Below are 16611 nucleotides of genomic sequence, written 5' to 3'. Positions count from 1 at the left end.
TTTTCCGTCAGAATTAATTCGACGGTATAACCCTCGCTGGTAATAAATTATCGTCGGAATTTTTAATCCACCAGCAAGTACCGTCGAATTCTATGACAAATTATTTATTTAATCTGCCGGCAATTACCGTCGAAAAAATTTTGTCGGTAATTTTAGCGCTCCATTTTTTTTTTCCGCCTAATTACCGTTGGATACTGCTCTCGGTAAATTCAATATTTATTTATTTTTTTACACAATAGGTGGTTAAATTCTTTTTTTATTTAAATTTATTTTTTTGCGCAAGTAGTAGTCAAATTCTAAATAATAGAAACTAAATATGATAAATTAAATATCAAGTGTACAAAAAAATTAACAATAAAAAAGTAAAATATACAATGAAACAGTCTACAACAAAACTCTAATAACTAAAGACCCTGATAATCGTCGTCGTCATCATCATCCCCTGGTCCTGTTGAGGCGGTGGACTATGCGATAATGTCGGTACCCTTGTAACAGCGCCGCTGCCACCAGCCCGCATCTGATCTTAGTACACTGTCATCTATTGCTCCATCCGCTGAAGTTGCTCTAGCTTCCGCCTCCACTACAGCTACAGGGAATCTGTGTTTGAGACGTGTATGAGGATCTCTTGATACTTCTCCTCAAACTGCTACAATTGTTGAGCCTGTTGGTGAAGGCTCCGGGTGAACTCCAGCACCTGTTCTCTCAAATTGTTGCCGTCTTCGGGATCAACGGGTCGGCTGGTGGTAGATACGAATGAATGTCTCATTGTGGAGGTGCGGAGGTTGTCGGCAAAGAACGATCCCAACCCATGAACGCAGTTCTTATATGGCTCAGACGCAGTCTTGCACCAAACCGTGTTTGGATCGACTTCAGCTGCAGCGGAGTTGTCGCCATCGTCTCCAGTCTGCTGAGATTGTTGGGTTGCAGCCTCTGCCAGTCTCTGCGTATAGGACTCCTAAGTAACACATGTTATGATTAAGATTGAAGTTAATTGAAAATTAAACTTTATACCCTATGATGTTTACTCACATAATGATTCGTAGCCCGCTGATCAGCAAATCTCTCCTTGTTCTCCTTCAAGGTGTGGGTATACTTGAAGGTCTTCCCCATCACCGCATCACAACTCAACGACTTAGACTACGCAGGTTGAAACTGTAACATCCCAACTTTTTGAATCAAGTCATTTTTTTAACTAATTAATTAATTAAAATGATTTAAGATTTGAATTTAAAATTTAAACATATGAAAGCACTAGTGGTAGTAAATCTCTAACCGACAGTAAACAACCTTTTAAAACATAGTCATAACTAATTCTACATTTATTAGATTTGAATAATATTTTGTTATATGAAAAGATAAGAATACTAGCTCTATTCCTTTAGTTCAGTATAAAATCAAATTCAAATTAAATTAGGTAGATAAATCGGTTACAAGTTTAGAGTAGAAAATCGCGCTCTTATCAGCCAGCCTGATATACTAACAGTATTTTAGGAATATCTCAAGCTGTGGTTATCCTATTGACTTCGTTTAAGATTCGTTTTAAAACTAATTCAATTATCTATAAATTTGTATCTAATAGCTAATTCCAAATTCAAAACTTAGAAAACGTTATAGGGATCACAAAGTGACAATCCAGATTGAAGATTTCACCTAAATGCCTCCTAACATAATCTGCACATACCTGAGAGCTATTTGATCCTTCCTTTCTCATTCTATTCCCTTTTTCTATACAAAACATTCTAGTATACACAAAGTATAGCCATGAAACAAGTCTCTCTTCTCTAACAAACTGCATCTATTTGCATCGGAATACCTAGCGGAACTTCACTCGAGGTAGGGGTTTTATGCTAATTTTTATGTCATTTATAGATGTTAGCATTACATGTCATGATATAATGTCTCTTCTCTTCATACGCATTATGAATTATAATAAAAATCTTATGTGCATAAAGAACTGAGGGAATGATCCTTCGGTAAGGGAAGGTGATCGACAAACTTTTGGGAACCTTCGGTAAGGGAAGGAGACTCCCATCAATTTTATATAATAAGATATATTTGTTGATATAACTCTTTTCTTGTGTATGTCTAAATAACCTTGATTGTAAATTGAACTGAGGGAATGATCCTTCGGTAAGGGAAGGTGACCCCCAAAGACAAAATATCGATATGATCCTTCGGTAAGGGAAGGTGATCGATCGAGATGATCCTTGGGTAAGGGAAGGTGATCGCCAAAACGTTTGGTATAAGAACCTTCGGTAAGGGAAGGGGACTCCCACCTTTTATACCGGTTTGAGCTCAATACCTTCCATAAAAGCTACGAGAAAAAATAATGAAAAGTGCAATGAAAAGAGTGATCATGATTGTTCTTCTTTTATCTTTTTTTATTTATGATTATGTTTATTATTGCATTCAAAGATCATTCTTTTATCCAAAGTTCCTTTTTGTATGATGTATGATATTGTTTAAGATCTTTATTTTATTCACATCTATTATGTTTGACTTATCTGTGGTAATATTACTATTCTTCTCTTATTTATTATTTATTTTGTCTTGCTTTATGGCCTATGAGAACATCATACCAAGGTTTATGAGTTTACCTTTATATGTTTTAATGTTATAGGCATTTTGTATGCATTACACATGTCATAACATAAGTAAATGAGAAGCATCTAAAAGTCACACCACTCCGACTAATCAAGACTTTTAAAAATAATAATTGAACAACATTGCATCATCACTGTTTTTATTTTAAAACTCGGAGTGGCTGGGGATGGATACGATGACACCATATAGATAAACTACTGAGAAACTTTTATTTCTCACCCCTCTCTCCGTACCATCTTCAGGAACGATGCAGTACGAAGCAATACAGTTGAGGTGAAAAGATAGGTGCACTAGTGGGAGCAAGCTATCGAGGACGTAGATACAAAACATTAAACGTTTACCTTAAGAAGGAAGAATATGCGATTGTTTTAGCCATAGTTAAACAAATTAAAAGAATTAGGATTTCCTATGTGTCTTGTTTTATCTTTATTGACTGATTGCAATTGTAACTATTATGTTTCTTTTTTTATTTGGTATGAGTAAAGCTTGTCATTGTTGTGCCTTCATAGTTTAGCACACCGTTTTTTTTTTCATGTTAGTATTTTCAAATCCACTTATATTTTTCAACTAGTAACTATTCTAATAAAAACTAATTATTCAACATTTTTATCTATAAATTATTTTATATAAATATTTCACATTTGTTTTAAAAGAAAAATTTTGCAAGGTTTTGAATATCAGCTACTAAATATAATCCAAATAAAGCTTAACTCAGTTTAAAAGTATTAGGGTGTTACAGAAACATGTTAAATCAAGTTATAATAACATTATATTTCAAAAACAAAACAAACTTAATAACAAATTGAAACAAGTTACATACCAACCTGGCCTTTGTCTTCATAAAAGTTGCTGACCCACTAGTATACTTTGACGGCGTGGTCGATGCTCTGTTAGCTCTGTTCACGAGAGACAACACTTGAACCCCTCGTCAGTCTTTCAATGGACGTACAGTGCGTTCTTAAGGTCCGGACAGAGCCAAATAGTGAAGTGGTCACGCCGCTCACGTACTTCATCCATCATCTGCTACAGTCGCCTAACCATCCGATGGGCGAAGATCTTCCTGGTCATGCATGTGTTTTGTCCCATATAAATTTCTCCTGCACAAAGAACATTTAGCACTAGTTAATCGAAATTAAATACATAATTAAACAAAATATAAGATAAAAACTAAGTAAGGTTTGAATATGTAGAGCTTTTACCATTCACTTCTGGAACCATCGCTCTCTAGTCTTTACAGGGATCTTCGTGTAACTCGGCCACGGATGGTCATATATCAGCTTGATGATATTAGTACACTCCTGAATATATGCATTGTTATTTGTTGCAAACCTATCAATAAATAGAATTTTATCTATAAATAGAATGCGCCACAAACTCTATCCGTCAACAAAACTCTAAACAATTCACAATCAAATCAATATGAAATTATATGACTTAAGCAGCAACATCCATCAACAATCAAGTAGTATGCATATAAAACTAAATATCTTAACAACCTAAATCTAACCTATCTTAACAACTTAAATCCACTAAAACTAGAAAATTGAGTATAACTAAAATAATATGCTATAAAAGACTTAAAATAGTACTCACTGTGTCAAACTATTAGGCTAAATCATCATCCGTACGATAGGAGCTGGTGGAGGACCATCTGGCTGGGATTCGTGAAAGAATTCCGGAACCACAGTGTCTGTCGCTGGAGGCATCGTCATCATTGAAATAGTGGACTGCTTAGCGGGGCGGAGGTGGTGGAGGAGTCCACTCTGGTGAAGCAGCCGGACGACTTCCTGGTTGCGAGAGTGGCATAACAAAAGGAAACACGTAGTTGGAGTTAGGGACCATGATGAATGTCTGATCCTGTGCACCCATTGTCTGTGACGTCCCAGGGATAGTCGAAGTATAGGGCAATGGCCGAGAAGTTCTAGGGGTACCAGTAGACACCCTCCCTCTACCATGACCACGAGGCCGATTCGTAACACTTCTGCCTGTCATCATGTCTGCAAAGAACATACGAATTAAAGTCAAATTTGCATCCATTAAATTTCACTAAAACTTTCAAAAACATAATTCTTTACTTAGAATTAATCAAATTAAAATCTTATAAAATTCAAATTTGCAACAACAATTCTCATCATTCTTATTTTTCAAAACCTCCCCTAAAATTCATATTTCTCCATGCTTTAAGGGTTCCATCCAAATCAAATATCTCTCAATCCTGCTCAACTTTTCAAATATCAAACAATTTATTCAACATAATTTTTCTTAGTTTGTTATCTTTAATTGTTTTTAAGTTATTAATTTTTTAATCATTAAGGTAACAAACAAGAGTTCAAATCCTAATCCACCCACCAAGAGGCTTCAAGCATTGTTACTAATAAATTTTATTAGTAGAGCTATTAATCCCTTTTTAATCTTTAATCAACCTCGCCTCAATCATTTACACAAACTTCAAAAACATAAATCATAATACCTAAAACGTTAATCAACTCAAAAACCTAAATCACAATACTAATTAACAACTAAAACCTAAATTAATCCTAAATTTAATTAAAACAAAAAAGAAAATTAATTAGAAAACGATCATGTTACCGGAGAAGGGAGACGGTTGGCTAGAGGTAGTTGCTGGAACGTCAACAACTATTGCTGGAGGCAGAAGGAGCAACGACCACAGAATGCTGGTGGTGGCCGGCACTGTGGGAGTGGCTGGCAGAGGTGCTTCGCAGCGGAGAGAGAGAGAGGGAGGGAGGGAGGGAGGGAGGGAGGGAGAGAGAGAGAGAGAGAGCCGTCGGAGGGGGCTGTTGTGAGGGAGAGATGAGAGGCTTAGAGCGAGAGAGAGAGAGAGAGAGAGAGAGAGAGAGAGAGTTTGCGGTTCAAATTTAAGGCACAATTATCATCGGATTTACTGGCGGATTTATTCAACGGTAAAGTTTTGTGGTGCTCTAAAACGCAATGTAAATCCGACTGTGAATCTGACGGTAATGCTCACGTCAATTACTATTTTTTTTCTTCAGATATTACTTGCAAATTTATTGTTGGAGAGTAGAATCTGACGGTATTTTTTTCGACGACTTTATTGCCAAAATCACCGGTATTATATTTTGCTTTGTTTAAACCTTTCCTATAAAATTTCTGGTTCTATGCCGCTGCCAATGTATGTTTCTTTTTTTTTTTTTTTAATCTTGAATATATAATCTTGTTAACAAAATGTCCTAAAAATATTAGTGCTAGAGTCTTGGAAACACCTTTCTAGTCAAATTCATAAAATAAAACTTACAATCACATTTAATGGCGATAAAATAGTTTTTCTAAATGTGATAATGTTTTAAAATATTCATAATGACACAATCCAAAATAAGCCAAGGTCGTTATGTTAATACAAAACCTAATAGCATGATTAAACAACGATTTTTTAAATTTAATTTTGATATATAGTCAGTATAAAATAGTTTTATATATGTATCTAATTACATAATACTATATTAGTAAAAATAATTATTTATTATATTGACAGCGTGAGTCATATTCAAAAAACATATATTATTAAATAATTGTATAAAATATTTTACACTATTAATATATTAAAATTAAATTTTTTTTTAAAATTATCCTTTTATATATTTTAGGATATCCATTCATTTTCAAAAGTAGAGTCTATAATGTAAACCTATTATTAGAAAAATGTTTTTTGTAATTTTTTGGTGGTAAAAAATGTCATTACAAATATTGAGTTCCATAATTGCTGTATTACTTTCTCCTAATTGAGATCGGAGAGTAAAATGGTGGCAGCTTTGGAAATGGTGGCAAAGATGCATGTAGTAGTTGGGTATTGTTGGAGGATAGGGAAAGCATGAAGAAGAAAAATGAAGATGATCTGATGATGAAATTAAAATAAATTTAATATTAACTAATTTTTAAAATTATTTTTTCATTTTAAATTCAAAGTCTTAAATTTTAAATTCTCTAAAAGATAAAAATTAAAAAAAATTATAATAAAAAATTAACTAATATTAATTAATAAAAAAATAGTTTTTTATACTTATTCAATTGAAAAGTAAAATATTGAATTTAAATATAACGATAAAATTAATGATGTTTCAAAAGGTTCTATTTAAAATTAGAAGATGCGAGGAATATATTCATCAAGATAAATCTAAATATTAGAAATAAAAACATACTTTTTTTTTTTTACCAAAGATAGAAAATTCGAACCCGCAACCTCTTAATTGAGTATAGAGAGACTATGCCATTTGAGCTATTACTCATTAGCAGAAATAAAAACATACTTAATTCTACTTTGTATAGCATGTTTATTCAATAATACTCTCCTTTTTTTTTAATGTTACTTCTAGTTTTGTTTATAGTAATCACATTAGGAACAGTTTCTTGTGTTTTATATATCAGAAAATTATATTGACTTCCTTACTAGATTGAAACATTTGATCATGAAAAAAATACGATAATTTATTACTATTTTGGATTATTATATTTATATGTTTTTAAAAAATACAATCTGGTTATTTCTTACACAAATTATTTTCGGTAAAATTTTAAATTTTTTAAAATTAAATAATAAATTATTTATAATTTATTATATTTACTCAAAATTATATTTTTAGAGATTTTTATATTAGTTGGACAATTTTTTATTTATAATTTAAAAATTTAGTAATTAACAAATAATAAGAAATTTATATGTTTCAATATAAATTTTTAGATTTTAAACCTTATTTTATGAATAAAAAAATTTTATTTAATTATCTCTAATTTTTTAATTAGAGTATTTATTTAAAAATATTTTATAAATGGATAACTAAATAATATTCTTAAAGATAATTTTATTCCGTTAAATTTTAGATTTCTTAATTGTTACATTATCCCTAATTTTATTAAAAATACATATACTACCCAAACCCTAAAAACCAACACACTCCACTCACCCTCAAATCCTAGCAGTAGGGGTGTTCATAAAAAAATCAAAATATGGTTAATCGGTTAAAAAATCATAACCACATTTTAGTTAACCAGTTTAAAAAAACAATTTTAAAAACTATATCCATATTTTTTAGAATTGGTTAACCAAAATCAAATTAAAAAAAAAATCGGTTTTTAACCGATTAACCAAACCAAAGCCAAATTAAAATTAAAACCTAATTTCAAAACCAAATTACATACTCTCTCTCTCTCTCTCTCTCTCCCTTCCTCTCTCTTTCTCTCTCTCTCTCCTCTTTCTCTCCTCTCTCTCTCTCTCTCTTCTCTTTCTCCCCCTCCTCTCTCTCTCTCTCTCTCTCTCTCTCTATTCTCTGTCCCCTTCTCTCTTATTTTTCCCCTATTTCTCTCCCTTCTCCCTCTGTCTCCCCCTTCCTTTCCCCCCTCTCTCTCTCACTCATTTTCCTCTTTATCTCCTCTCCCATTCTCTCTCTCCTTTCCCTCTCTCTCCGTTTCTCTCTCTCCCTCTTTCTCCCCCTTCTCTCTCTCTCTCCTCCTCTCTCTCCCCTATCTCTCTCTTTCCTTTTCCCTTTCTTCCACTCTTTCTCTCTCCCACCTCTCCCTCCCTCTCTCTCTCTCTCTTTTTCTTTCTCTCTCTCTCTCTCCACCTCATCTTTCTTTCTCTCTCCCTTGTCTCTCTATCCTTCTCTCCCTCTTTCTCCCCTTTCCTATTTCTCTCTCTCCTTCTCTCCCTCTCTCTCTTTCTCTCCTTCTCTCTTTATCTCTCTCTCCTTCTCCCCCCTCCCTTCTCTCTCTTCCTCTATCTCCTCCCTTTCCTCTCTCTAATCATCTATCCCCTTTTTCTATCTCTCCTCCTCCTCTCTCTCCCCTCATATCTCTCTCTCCTCTCTCTCTCCCCTCTCTTTCCTCTCTCTCTCCTTTTCCTTCCATCTCTTTCTCTCTCTTTTTTTCTCTCTTTCTCTCTCTCGCTCTTCTCTCTTTCCTTTTCTTCTTTCTCTCTCTCTCTCCCATTTTCTCTCTCTCATCTTCTTCCTCTCTTCCTTTTCTCTCCTTCTCCTCTTTCTTTTCTTACTCTCTCTTTTCTCTTTCTCTCTCAACCTTCTCTCAATCGCTATCCCTCTTCTATCTCTTTTCTTCTCTTCTCTCTAAAGCGAGAGAGAAGAGAGAGAGGAGGAGAAGATAGAGGAGGAGAAAGAAAAAAGGAGAGAGATAAGAAGAGAGAAGAAAGATAGGAGAGAGATAAGAAGACAGAGAAAGAGGAAGAGAAAGAGGACAAAGAGGGAGAAAGAGAGAGGGAAGAGAGAGAAAGAGGATGGGGAGAGAGAAGGAGAGAGAGACAGAAAGAGAGGAGAGAGAGAAAATAGAGGAAGGGAGAGAGAAGGATAGAGTGAAAGAAAGGGGATGGGAAAAAGAGGGGAAGGGGAGAGAGAGAGATAGATAGAGAAGAGGGGGAGAGAGAAAAGAAAGAGAGGAGGAGAGAGAAAAATGAGGGAGAGAGAGAGAGAGAGAGAGAGAGAGAGAGAGAAAAGGAAGAAAAGAGGAGAGAGAGAGAGAGGATGGGGGAGAGAGAGAAATGGGAGAGAGGGAGAGTGAAAGGAAGAGAAAGAGAGGGGAGGGGGAGAAAGAGGAGAAGGGGAGAAAGAGAGAGAGAGAAAAGGAAGAGAGAATAACCGGTTAATAACCGGTTTCATCATGTAAAATCAATTTGGTTAATTAACCAATACTGTATTTTTGGTTAACCAAAAAACTGGTTTGGTTTTTGGATTAACCAAACCATGAACACCCCTACCTAGCAGCCATCCCCCTTTTTCCCTTACAACCTCACCCAATAGACAAAGAAAGAAGAAAGGAAAGAGAGAAGAAATGAAGGGGAGACGGCGCCGACGAAGAGGCACGCTGCTGTTGCCGCTGAACCGTTGAGTGAGAACGAGCTAGAAAGAGAGAGGTGTCGCGTATGCTACTCCGATTTCTCCGCCGAAGGTCCATCGCCGTCGTCGTCGAGCCCGAGACGGAGATGACAGAGCGTGACGACACCGGTGGGTGTCACTGCCATCGTCGCCGTCGACGTTCTTTAAAGAGGGAGGAAGAACCACGACGAAGAAGGGGAGTAGGAGTTCATTGCCGTCGCTGCCGAGCTGTCGTTGACGTTCCGTGCCACTGTTGAAGTTAGTCTCGTCACCGTCGAACCCGTCAAAAGCCGCCGCCGTCGCCGTTTGGGTCTTACCGGAGGAGAGGAGGTGACGGTGGTGGATGTTGGTGCTGCTGCATCCGAGAAAGAGAGGCTGGTACACTGTCATCGAGTTGCTGTGTCGTTGCTGGAGCTCTCTTCCGCCGTTCTAGTCACTGGTATGGTGAGGTTGTCGCCGGAACCACCGTCGAAGCTACTGTTGCTTTGTTCTATCATTTCTTCTTTATTACAGTAAGTTATTCTTGTTTTGGAACCCTCGTAGTTAGCATTCTGTTATATATTACTGAGATTTTAGCGACGTTAATATCTCAGGATTGAGTTACTATTGTTGCATGCTATTTTTAATGGTTGTTGTTGCTGCGGGGATTGTCAGAATTGATACTGATACTGTGAAATATGAATAGAAACAGAGTTTGTCGTGTAGTTAAATCGCGATTGAGGTAGGTCTTTTCTTAAAACTTATTTTATTTCAAGGAGTTGTTATAAATCGATATCAATGTCAAAAGTGTATTTTCCTATGATTGTGCGAGTCTTATGGATTGATGGTTTTGTGTTGCTGGTTAATTATGTGCGACTTATGAATTTTGATTGATTTAATGATTGTTGTGATGGTTTGGCTGGAATTCTGATCCTTGATAGATTATGTTGATTTGGTTAATGTAAGATTGATTATTGAGCTGTTTTGGATGACTGGAACCAGTTAAGTAATTTTAGATTTTTGTTAAGTAGCAAAATTAAATGAGAAGTGGATTGCTTGTGATTGACTTCTTAATTAATGGAAAGATGATTGATTTATGCTAAGAATTGTTGAATGTTCTGGATGGTCTGGTTTGCTCATGTTTGAGACACTGTTTGGTTCGGATGGAACCCTTAAAGAGTGACAAAATCGAGTTTTAGAGGAGATGCTGCCTAAATTTTTATAAGAAAATTGAGTAATAATTATAATGAAAATCGGTGCTATTTTCATAAAAATAGCGACTTTGTTTTGAAGTTTATTTGGAAATTGTGAATGAAAGATTATGTTTTGAGAAGTTTTAGTGAATTTAAAGCTTTTGAAGTCGATCGGTGAAACAAAATTATTTTTTAGTTTTTTTGGGAAAATCCTAAACCGAAGAAATGAAGTTGAAATTAGTTTTGAGTACTTGGTTAAACGGAAATGAGTTTTGTTTGATTAACTCTAACCAAGGGATTATGTTTTGTGGAGTTTTAGTGAAATTTAAATAATAAAGATTAATTAAAGAATTATTTTATTTGATTTGATTAATTAAAGAAAGGACTATGTTTTTGGTATGTTTTAGCATATTCAAAGTACTTGCTTAAGAATTAAAATGATTATATTCAATTGAGGTTTTGACTTTCGTGAAAATTTTGTAAGTTTGTTTAAAGAAGAGGTTTTGAGGCGTGTGAATATTTGGATGCTGTAGAAATGTTGCCTTGAATTATGTGTTGTAATATATTGTTGAGGATGAACTATTGTCAATGAAGTTATGAAAGTAAATTGTTGATTAATGTTGTGGAAATGGTGGTTTTGTCCCACCCACGGTGAGGATGGTGGCTTTGTCCCATTCGCGTATAGGCAAGTTGAGGATAAAGAATTCCCTCTCTTGCGTGATTATTAATTAGCACAATCTCATGAAGATGGTGATATGTAACAGTTGAGATATTGTGCATAAGGCTCAGTGGGAACGGTGATACGTAACACACACTTGAGACCTAAAGGAGAGTTTTCCATGAGGACGGCGATACTTAGCGCTCATGGAGGAAACGAATTTTGAGATAGGGACATCGATACATAATGCTCACTCAAAAGTGTCAATACAGTTCAGTGGCGACGGCGATACGTAATGCCCACTTGAGACTATGATTACAACTCAGTGAGGACGGCGATAAGCAACGCTCACTTGAGACCGGAAGAAGGACACCCCATGAGGACGGCGATACGTAACGCTCATGGAAGGGGTGTTTTCTGAGATAGGGACGGCGATACGTAATACCTATTTCAGGAATATTGTCAAGTGTAGGCAACCAACCGACACGTGAGCTCATGGTCTGTTTAGGAATAGACATGCATCATACTACATTTGTTTGAAATTGCTTGGGTCTGCATAATCGTTTTGGTTTGCCTAATTGATATTTTGTTAACTACTAATTGCACTACTTATTATAATTGTTCTCTATGCATGATTGTTTGATTGTCTATTTGATTGCTTGTGTCTGTGACTTGTTGGTTTGGACTATGATAGAGTGTGGTGGCTTGTATGTGATTTGATTATGTTTTGGGCCGCACGCAGTGGTTTGATTATGTTTTGTGCCGAAGGCCATGGTTTGATTATGTTTTGAGCCGGAGGCTGTAATTGGGTAAGTTACATGCCTTGGTAAGTTGGTAAGAATTTGACATGCACATTGACTTGTGGTATCTAGATTGATGATTTTGGTTTTGAATGGAGAATCGCATAACTTTGAAATAAAGATTGAGGTTAGGGAATTAATGAATAAGAGATTGGATGGATTTAAGAATGAAATAAATTAAATTAGAGATAAGGATTCATTAGACGAGCAATGATCACTGTTGTTAAACAGATTTTGATTATATATGTATATCATTCTATCACAATTCTAAAACTCCTTTGGTGAGACCGTGTGGTTAGGTTCTCATCCCCCTACAACCTTATCTATTTTAGAAAACGGACGAGGAAGCTTATGAAGAACTTTTTGTGCTTTATGGTTGTATTATCATAGATGTCTTTTTCCTCGCCTTTGTTATGGATATTTATATTTTGTAAAGAGGGATAGGAGTTGTGATTTTATGACATGGTTTTGTATATATATATATATATATATATATATATATATATATATATATATATTTGAATGTGAACATAATATTCTTTGTATGCATGTGCTTACGAACAAAAGGAAAAAGTATTTCTAATTTTTCAAAGAAAAGTTGATACGGTTTCGAATTAAAGGCTACTATTTTATTATTAAATATATGGATGTTGTCGTAATATCCTTACTATCAGAGTGGCAGAGTCGAAAGTGTAATATTCTGGTAGTAAGGGTGTTACATTTTCTATATTGCATTCGTTTTGATGATGTGCAGCTTAGTGAGCTGAGCACGTGATGAACCGGTGGGTGGTGGATCAAGGCTTCTTGCTATAGGCGAGAAACTGACGCTGGTAGCTTGGTCAATGCGAGAAATCAAGGAGGAGCCACGCATCCCAGGACCTGCACAGATTTCTGCCACTCCTGCGAAAAGATTCCCATGAATTGCGAGAAGCATGGGACTGCACCACGCATTCTCCATGCATATTTGGTGAAGCTGTCCCCCAACCCTAAACTTTATATAAATGATCTTCCTTCTCACATTCTCCATAAACCCCAGCCTTTTTTAGTCTGTGCTTGGCCAAGGTAGAATAGTGTGAGTGGTGAGATAGTGTAGTTTGAATAGTAAAATTTGTGTTAGTGCTGTGAGCAGAATGGATCGAGTCTAAGAAGAGAGGAGGCACTTGCCCCCACTAGACTTTAAAAAGGTTATTAGTAATTATATATAAAAGAATATATTTATCTCTATTGTTATATTATTTTTGTCCCAACAATAAATTATAAATAAATTTTTTAATAATTATGTAAAAAATAATATTAAGTTTAATATGCAAAAATATATATCTTGTTAAATTTGATTTAGTATCAAAATTAAAATAAAAAATAATAAGTAGTAATAATATTATTTCTAAAACTACCTAATTAGTTAATTACTAAACTAAAGCTTAATTTTTTAAACATAAGTAAAGTTATTAATATTATTTCTTCAAAAATTGGCTAAGATAAGAAAAATATTATCTATCTATTAAATAATAAAAGAAATATAAAGAACTAACTTTTAGTTACTTAACATTAACTAACTTTATTTATTGTAAAAAATTCTTAATTATTAGAGAATTTAGGATTTAGGATTTATGATTGAAGATTTTTTATTGAGGGTTTATTGTAAAAAAAATTTGTATTTTAATATATCAGAGAATTATATTGACTCCCATATTAGATTAAAGCATTTGATAATGAAAAAAATATTATATAACATTATTAATATAAAATACAATAAATTATTATCATTTTGGATTATTATATATTTTTAAAAAGTAGAATCTGATTATTTCTAATAAAAATTATTTTTTATATTGCATTCGTTCTGGTGATGTACAGTTCAGTGGGCTGAACATATGATGAACCGGTGGATGGTGGACGAAGGCTTCTCGCTATAGGCGAGAAACTGACGCTGGCAGCTCGTTGAGTGCGAGAAGTTCGGGAGGAGCCACGCGTCTCAGGGTCTGCACGGATCTTTGTCATTCCTGTAAAAGGATTCCTGTGAATTGCGAGAAAAATGGGACAGCGCTACGCGTTCTCTATTCATATTGGGTGAAGCTATCCCCCACTTCTAAGCTTTGTATAAATGGTCTTTTTTCTCACATTTTCGATAAATCCTAGCCTTTTTCATTCTGTACATAGCCAAGGTAGGATAGTTTGAGTGGTGAGACAGTATAATTTAAATAGTAAAATTTGTGTTAGTGCTGTGAGCAGAGACAAACCGAGTCTAAGAAGTGAGGGAGAACTTGCTCTCACTAGACTTTTAAAAAGTTATTACTAATTATGTATAAATGAATGTTTTTATCCCTATTGTTATATTATTTTTGCGCTAACAATGAATTATAAATGACTTTTTTGATAATTATGTAAAAAGATTATTAAGTTTAATATTCAAAAATATATATCTAGTTAAATTTGATTTGGTATCAAAATTAAAAATAAAAGATAAGAAGTAGTAATAATATTATTTCTAAAACTAACCGATTAGTTGATTACGAAACTAAAGTTTAATTTTCTAATCATAGGTAAAATAATTAATTTATTTCTTTAAAAATTAGCTAAAATAAGAAAAAATATTATCTATCTATTAAATAATAAAAAATATAAAAACTCACTTAGTTGTCTAACATTAACTAAACTTTTTTTATAGTAAAAAATTCTTAATTTTTAGAGAATTTATTATTTATGATTAACAGTTTATGATTGAGGGTTTAACGTAAAAAGTTCTTATATTTTGTATATCAGAAAATTATATCGACTCCCTTACTGGATTAAAACATTTGATAATGAAAAAAAATATTACATAATATTATTAATATAAAATATAACAATTTATTATATTTTGGATTATTATAAGTTTTTAAAAAATAAAACCTCATTATTTTTAACATAAATTATTTTTAATATTGCATTTGTTCTGGTGATGTGCAACTCGGTGGGCCGAGCGTGTGATGAACTGGTGGGTGGTGGGGCAAAGCTTCTCACTATCAACAAAAAACTGATATTGGCAGTTCGGAGAGTACGAGAAGCTAGCTCGGTAGGAATCATGCATCCTAGAGCCTATACAAATGTCTGCCATTCCTGTAAAAGAATTTTTGTCAATTACGAGAAGCATGAGACTGCACCACGTGTTCTCTATGCATGTTGGGTGAAACTGTCCCCACCCCCTAAACTTTGTATAATTGGTCATCCTTCTCGCATTTCTATTTGAGCATGGATGAGATAGGATAGTGTGAGTAGTAAGATAGTGTAATTTGAATAGTGAGGTTTATATTAGTGTTGTGAGTAGGGACAGACCGAGTCTAAGAAGAGAGGGGCACTTGTCCCAATAGAATTTTAAATTAAAATGTTATTACTAATTATATAAAAATAATATATTTATCTCTATTGTTATATTATTTTTTCCCCAATAATAAATTATAAATGACTTTTTTGATAATTATGTAAAAAAGATTATTAAATTTAATATGCAAAAATATATATCTAGTAAAATTTGATTTAGTATGAAAATTAAAAATAAAAAATAATAAGTAGTAATAACGTTATTTCTAAAATTAACCAATTAGTTAATTACCAAACAAAAACTTAATATTCTAAACATAAATAAAATTATTAATTTTGTTTCTTCAAAAAAAGAAAAAAATATGACCTATCTATTAAATAATAAAAAAGTTATAAAGAACTAACTCTTAGTTACCTGACATTAACTAAATTTTTTGTTGTAAAAAATTCTTTATTTTTAGAGAATTTAGGATTTACGATTGATGGTTTATTCTAAAATTTTTTTGTGTTTTGTATATTAAAGAATTATATTGACTCCTTAGTAGATTAAAATATCCTAAAATATTTGATAATGAAAAAAATATTATATAATATTATTAATATAAAATACGATAATTTATTATCATTTTAGATTATTATATGTTTTTAAAAAATAGAACCTGATTATTTTTAATACGAATTATTTTTTATATTGTATTCTTTTTGGTGATGTTGAGCTCAGTTGGCCAAGTGTAACATCCTAACTTTTAGCACATTATGATCGTACCAAAAGTAAGAGTTATTAACCTGTTTTCCTTATTAACTACTTAATATTGAGCCTTTAGTTCGATATCGTGTTTCAGTTTTATAGAAAATGTCAGAAAATTTTGTTTTTGATTTTAAGATCATAAATAAAAATCATCAAGTAATAATATTCACATAATTATTAATAATAATAAATAATATACAAAAGGATTCAATATAAAACTCAGATACAATTCCTATCTCTCTGTATAAAATAAAATCTTAAATAACAAAGGCGAGGGAATTCTATGAAAGCAACTCAACACATAAACTTAACTCAAATAAGACTAATAATCTAATAATCGCCCGCAGCTTCAAACTGAGTCTTCGAACCTGTGGCACTGAAAGGGTGGAAGATTTTGGGGTGAGAACAAACCACACGTTCTCAGTAGGGAATGAAAATGCCGTAAAAGTAATGAATTTAATGCAAACAATTAACT

The 16611-nt window shown here is 33.4% G+C and overlaps 1 protein-coding gene across 1 annotated transcript; it reads right to left on the bottom strand.

The window, feature by feature from the left end:
• Window positions 1-646: 646 nt before the first annotated feature.
• Window positions 647-3445, bottom strand: LOC148578384 (uncharacterized). The gene is made up of 3 exons (XM_088503032.1): window positions 3425-3445; window positions 1030-1137; window positions 647-955 (listed from the first exon to the last, which is right to left on the bottom strand). The coding sequence occupies exons 1-3, from the start codon at window positions 3443-3445 to the stop codon at window positions 647-649; spliced, it is 438 nt and encodes a 145-aa protein (XP_088359158.1).
• Between the last annotated feature and the right edge of the window lie 13166 nt (window positions 3446-16611).

The sequence above is a fragment of the Arachis ipaensis genome, chromosome B1 (assembly GCF_059453495.1).
Source record: "Arachis ipaensis isolate K30076 ecotype BB chromosome B1, ASM5945349v1, whole genome shotgun sequence".
NCBI lineage: Eukaryota > Viridiplantae > Streptophyta > Magnoliopsida > Fabales > Fabaceae > Arachis > Arachis ipaensis.
Note: the sequence above shows the minus strand (reverse complement) of the source record. Positions and strands in the feature narration are given on the sequence as shown.